Raw genomic sequence first — 6493 nt, 5'->3', positions numbered from 1 at the left:
ATACGTATTTGCTTTTGTGCAAGTTCATACTGCTGACCAATTTCCAAAGCTTTAGCTAGTGTTAGATCTTCTCCTTTATCTAAAAGTCTTTCTTGCAGTTTTTTCTCATGCACACCATCAATAATACAGTCAATTAGAATATCATCTGAATCAGCATATTCACAATCCATTAGAATGATTTTCAAATCTTTAACAAAGTTGTCAAACGATTCTGATGAGCCCTGTTTACGTCGCATCAATTTATGTTGATTAATTCTTTTATTCTTTCTGGGTCTCACATATTTCTCAAATTTAGCCAAAACAGCAAAAGGATCTTTTTTCTCTTCTTCTTCCCAAGTCAGAGTTTTGTAGATTTCTCTTCCTTCATGCCCTATCCATGTTCCAAGCCATCCGGCTTTCTCAGCTGCAGGCAATTTGGCTAACGGTCCATCGAAAATAAACTGAACATGGGTTTCATTCTTGGTACAGATCATGACTATTCCAGTCAATCATTGGATGATCAAAGTTATTTGACATTGACATCTTGGATTCAGTTGCAGATAAACAGATTTGAGTTTCAATTCAGACTCGACGGTTTTTTTTCAGTTTAACGGATTTCAGACTTTATCCAGTCTTCTGACACCATGTTATGTTCTGCTACGTTGTGTACTTATATTATATCTGGCTACTTCTAATAGCACTGACAGACTGATTTACGATTCAGTATGTTGTATTGCAGAAACTTGTATTCGTTATTCAAAACATTACACACAGATTATATTGGATACAGAAGCACACACGACGCTAGCTGAACATAGAAACTAATAGTCAACTCTCGGATGACCCTTGACCCTAACTGATAGTTGCCATACATTACACTATTATAATTGTACTTATACACCTGTTGGAGTATTTCGGACAATTTCGAATTTAAAATAAATGAAAACCCGACATATAATAAAGACGCAAAAGTAAAATGAACATTTATTGAAAAAGTTATTATTTAAGAAAGACAACATGATCGTACAATTCCGCCAAAACCTCGATGTTCGCAAGTGAGATGTTAAATAAATACTTCCCTGTATTCGATCAATTAACTTTAGCGTATCGTTGTTCTGCCAACAAACAGCCGGGTGCAAAATATTTCCGTCCTGTGATATGCTCACAAATATTCTTGATATTAATATCATACTCTCGCGTATGTACTTTCTATTAGCTCTTTAGTGATCCCTTCCATTCTTGGCCAAGTCATGTTTCGAATATGTGAACATTTTATTCGACCATACATGGCCGGCGGGATGTTAAAATTGTAAACAAGAGAGAGGTAAAAACAATCGCGAATTTCGTTATAACGGCTCGTTTACGAATTGTTGCGCCAGTTATCGTCGAAAATGATTACATTTGTTGTATTTTGAGGCATTTAAGCAGTAATAATTAGGGCATGACATCATCAAAATCGTCAAGGGAGATCTTGAAATTGCAAATTCCGTAAATAAAATTGTGAATTATTCGGTAACGAATTCAGCTTTAATGACCGTCGGGGTATTGTTTTGTTGATAATTATTATTAATGTGAGAGCGCCAAAAACATACAGTCCATACCGATGCGACTGCAATTTATATGGCCGCAATTGGTGTGGCGCGTTTATTAATAGTGTAAAATAAATTAAACAAATATCAATTAAAACCAAGCCTGTCAGCGTGTTTATTTTCTGTGGGCAGGAATCGTAAAATACCATCTTGAGACAAATTCACTTCTATTATAAAATCTTAGTTTTCAGTTATTATCGTTATACAAATAACGTGTGGCATTTTAATTTATCGTCCACGAAAAAAAACCGCCCCACGCTTGTCCAAACGTGTGTCGAGCTTGAACGACAGAAACAGATTCATCGACGACCTTAATTAGGGAAAATATGTATTTTATTGGGAAGGCAAAATAAATGTAACAAAACGCATTTTTTTGTGATATAACCTTGTATTTTCGGAAACGGGTTGCCGTGAAAGGTAAAATTTGATCTAAATTAATCGCAAAAATGTTTTATTTTAAATTTAACAAAACACATTTTGCGATATAACCTTGTATTTTCGAAAACGGGTGTCCTGAAAAGTAAAATATGATCTACATTAATCGCAAAAATGTTTTATTTTAAATGTAACAAAACACATTTTCGCGATATAACCTTGTATTTTCGGAAACGGGTGTCGTGAAAAGTGAAATATGATCTAAATTAATCGCAAAAATGTTTTATTTTAAATGTAACAAAACATATTTTTCTAGATACAACTGTATTTTCGGATACCGGGTGTCATGAAGAGTAAAATATGATCTGAATTAACCGTAAATAATGTTTCATTCCAAAGGTATCATAACGCATTTTTTGCGATATAACTTTGTATTTTCGAAAACGGGGCGTCACGAAAATTATTAATCTAATGTTTTATCTATCGTCTAACTAACGTCTGGAACACATCATTTTCGGGGAGAACTCTAGCCCGCGAAACGTCATTTAATTTAAAATAGAGAATGTTTCACGCATTTCAAAACGGAAAATCACCAGTAAGTGGACAGGGATTCAACCCTCCGGATTCAGTATTCTATATCCCCGTGTCAGAACTTTCTGAAGAATGGAACGAAGAACCCGTCAAACCGCCGCTGAAGAAGGGGAGTATTTTTTGCACTAATAATCAAAATCGTCAAGGAACTGGTGAATTTGCAAATTCCATGAATAAAATTGTGAATTGCTCGGTAACATTTTAGCTATAATTATCGCCGGGGTATTGTTTTGTTGAAAACACGTTGAAACCTGAGGGAATTAGTTACAATTAGCGCCTGACCTCTATTAGGCACTCGAGCACTCGAAAAAAAAGCACTCGAGCCCAATCTTTTTAGCATTAAGTCGCATACGTAAAATATCCTGTAAAGGAAGTGCTGTTCATTAACGTCATCTCGTCTTATGATTCAGATTCAGATTTTTTTATTTTTTTCGTCGTGCATGAAATATTGTACAAACAAAATTGATCAAAATATATAACAAAACATCAATTAAAATATACTGGAATACAATATTTGCGCAATTGACGAGGAACCGCGAGAGACTAATAAAGTCATCGTGTCAGCGACACCGTGTTTGCTAAGATAAGCAGAAGACGTCAATAACATGAAATAATTAATTTTTGAAAATAGAGTGAATACAATTTGGGAAATACAAATCAAAACGAGAGAATCAGTAAAGCGAGCAGTCGAATAACATGAAATGAAATAAACAAAACGAGAGAATCAGTCAAGCGAATAGAATTGGATAAATCATTTGCGCGTATTAATGTCATGCTCAAATGAGCACAGGAACAACAAAGAAAAATGATGAATAACATGACGCAGCAGAGCTGTGACAACTCGAGGGGAATTCCCAACAACCACAAAAGGAAAATACAATAGTAGTTTACAAATCTTGGGTAAGTCACTAATATTCGGGTGAGAGCGAAAAGAATATCGAAGATTTTGTTGAAATAAGTCACATTAGGAACAATTTAAGCAGTGAGGCAAATTTAATAATGCGAATTAATCAGCAAATATACTTGTTGGTACCGGTATAGCACTTATGTTCTAGTATATGCTAGGACTTACAACAAAGAAATAGCCATACGAAAATTGTATGCTTATATTACTCAACATTAAGCATAGACAAATAATTATAATGACAATGCCATTAGCATTGACTATATATTACAGAAATGAAGCAAAAGGAAACAAATGTTAACAATAAATTTTTTTTTTTACAGTATTCATCTTATCGACAGTCCAGCAGTCAGAGAAACAGTCCTAACAGCTCGAAAATTACTGACAAATGTAAGCATCAAGGTAAAGATTTTTTAAAGCTTTTTTGAAAAAATTATAGTTTTTCAAACGAATCGAATCAGTAAGCGTGTTCCATAGTTTTACACCCATGTATTTGATAGTGCTTTGCGAACGATTGGTAGCATAGCGAGGCACATAGTAAGAACTATTGGCAGCTGAACGAGTTGCATAGGAGTGGACGCTCATTTGTTTAACAAAATAGTCAGTAAAAGCCGATGGAAGTTTATTATTATGATGTTGGTGCATCAGTTTTAAAACCTCAATTTTATAAATATCAGCCATTTTGATTATTCGCATTTTATGGTACAGGGGGTCTAGTCTCGACCTTGGACCAGCATAAGTAATGGCACGGATAGCTCTATTTTGTATAATTACGATGCGATTTAACAAGGTTTTGTTAGCGGAACCCCAAGCTATAATACCATACTGCAAATAAGACTGAAACAAGGCGTGATATACCATGCGTAAAGTAGACATTGAAGTATAAGATCTAGGCCGATATAGCATTCCTACCGCCCTAGATAATTTAACAGCAGTGTTTGTTATTTGAATGTTCCACTGCATTTTGTTGTCAATGTGAATGCCGAGATATTTATATGAGCTAACATTTTCAAGAATAGTACTTTCAATCTTAATTTTTAAAGCTGTCTTTGGCTTGGATTTGTGGGGAGCTAATAGCATAGTTTTTGATTTGTCTACATTCAAAGTTAATTTATTGAGTTTCATCCAATTCGCAACTTTCCTAATTTCAGTGTTCACTCTGGACTGAAGAACACCGGGGGACTTGTCACTATCTAGAAGGTTGGTATCATCAGCGAACAATTTTGAGAATAATGTTGAGCTGTGAGCAAGGTCATTGATGTAGATTAAAAAAAGAGTCGGGCCCAAACAAGACCCCTGGGGGACCCCGTGGGTCACAGGCAAAGAAGGGGAACAATGTGAGCCTATTTGAACATATTGCGTTCTATTGGTTAAGTAATTAGCCAGGAGTTGGTTTGGTACTCCTCTAATTCCATAATGCCACAGCTTGTATATTAAAATTTGATGATTGACGGTATCAAAAGCTTTCTTGAGATCTAAAAATGTTGCACTGACATATTCCTTCTTCTCTAATTTTTCGTAGATATGAGATATTGTATCTAGAATCGCATGTGAAGTAGAATGATTGCTTTGAAAACCGAACTGTGATTTATTTATTACATTGTGCTTTGTAAAAAAGTTCATTAACCTTCTATTGATTAGGCGCTCGAATACTTTGTCAATAGCGGATAGTATCGAAATAGGTCTATAATTTGATATTTGTTTTGTATTGCCAGATTTAAAGATTGGAATCACTCTGGCGATTTTCAACGAGGATGGAAAAATTCCGAATCGAAGCGAGCTATTAAAGAAGTCTGTCAGACATGGCGCTATTATATCAGCAACATACTTGAGAAAACGACTGGGAATGCTGTCAGCTCCCACCGCCTTCCCCTCCTTTAGGGTTGCAAGTTCTATTGTTAATTCGTTCACCGTCGCTGGACTTAAGAATATGGATTGGTTAACTTGTTTACCAAGATACTTTTTAAAGCCATCCATGTCATTACAGAACTTATCTGCAAGGTTGGAACCAACAGTGGAAAAATACTTATTGAATTCTAGAGCAATCTGATGATTATCATTGATAATAGTGCCATTTTCCAGATGAATTACATCGATTTTTTGCTTTGCATTATTTTTAGTGTTTGCAATTTGATTAATAATTCGCCACGTAGATTTGGGATTCCCTTTGTTTTGGGCAATAAGATTTTGATAGTGTAATTGTTTTGAATTATCAATAGCATGTGTCAGTATGTTACGATACTTTTTAAAGTAAGAGCATTGTATACTATTGCCTTTAAGGAAATGCGACTTGAACAACTTATTTTTCAGGTGAATACTTTTAAGCAAGCCTTTCGTTATCCAAGGTTTGAGTTTTACTATTTTTTTACGACGTGATAGTGGTCTCAAAGGGGCATGATGATTGATTAAACTTATAAAAGATTGTGTGAATTCTTCAAATTTTCTGTCAAAATTTTGGGAAGTCAAATAAAGTGCATGAAAACAATCATTTATCAAGCTTAGAGTGTCTGAATGAAAATCTTGGATGGAAAAAGCAGACATATCCCTTGTTATTATGAGATCATTTTTAACAGATGGTTTGGCCCCACTGAAACAGCACATGATAGGGAAATGATCTGTAATGTCAGATGTTATAACATAAGAATTTAAATTATAATGCGTCACATTGGAATAGATGTGATCAATGAGGGTGGATGATGTTTGTGTAACCCTGGTCGGTTTCGCAATAAGTGAGGTAGAGTTATGAGCAATAAGCATATTAGAATAGTTGGTGATTTGAGAACTACTCGATGTTGCAAGTAAATTGATATTAAAGTCACCAACTATTATAAAATGCTCCCTAGCTAATTTCGCAAGGCGGTTTTCTAAGATGCTTGTGAAAGCAGGTATATCATTTTTAGGGTGTTTGTAAATAATGCCAATGTTCAATTTAATGCCTATGTTAGCCAAGCTAATTTCAAGCCAGAGATCTTCACAGTTAGAATAATTTAGTTGATTTTCGGAGGATTCTGCGAACATAATATCATTTCTGATGAATGCACCTACACCGCCGGAT

General features: G+C 34.9%; 1 protein-coding gene across 1 annotated transcript; it reads left to right on the top strand.

Annotated features, from left to right (window-relative positions):
* Nucleotides 1-471: 471 nt before the first annotated feature.
* Nucleotides 472-5928, top strand: LOC144429541 (uncharacterized). The gene is made up of 5 exons (XM_078117617.1): nucleotides 472-504; nucleotides 3421-3434; nucleotides 3762-3840; nucleotides 4590-4638; nucleotides 5154-5928. Exons 1-5 carry the CDS (start codon nucleotides 472-474, stop codon nucleotides 5486-5488), a joined length of 510 nt encoding a protein of 169 aa, XP_077973743.1. The 3' UTR covers nucleotides 5489-5928.
* The last annotated feature ends 565 nt before the right edge of the window (nucleotides 5929-6493 follow it).

This window comes from Styela clava, chromosome 11, assembly GCF_964204865.1.
Source record: "Styela clava chromosome 11, kaStyClav1.hap1.2, whole genome shotgun sequence".
Lineage (NCBI taxonomy): Eukaryota > Metazoa > Chordata > Ascidiacea > Stolidobranchia > Styelidae > Styela > Styela clava.
The sequence above is the reverse complement of the archived record's forward strand: the minus strand, read 5'-3'. Positions and strand labels throughout refer to the sequence as shown.

Excerpts from the sequence above, each read along its gene's own strand:
- LOC144429541 (XM_078117617.1), top strand. The coding sequence starts at position 472 with ATGACTATTCCAGTCAATCATTGGATGATCAAA. Across the intron at positions 3,841-4,589 it reads TGACAAATGTAAGCATCAAG|TGTTCACTCTGGACTGAAGA; the intron begins GTAAAGATTTTT and ends TCCTAATTTCAG. Across the intron at positions 4,639-5,153 it reads GACTTGTCACTATCTAGAAG|ATTTAAAGATTGGAATCACT; the intron begins GTTGGTATCATC and ends TTGTATTGCCAG.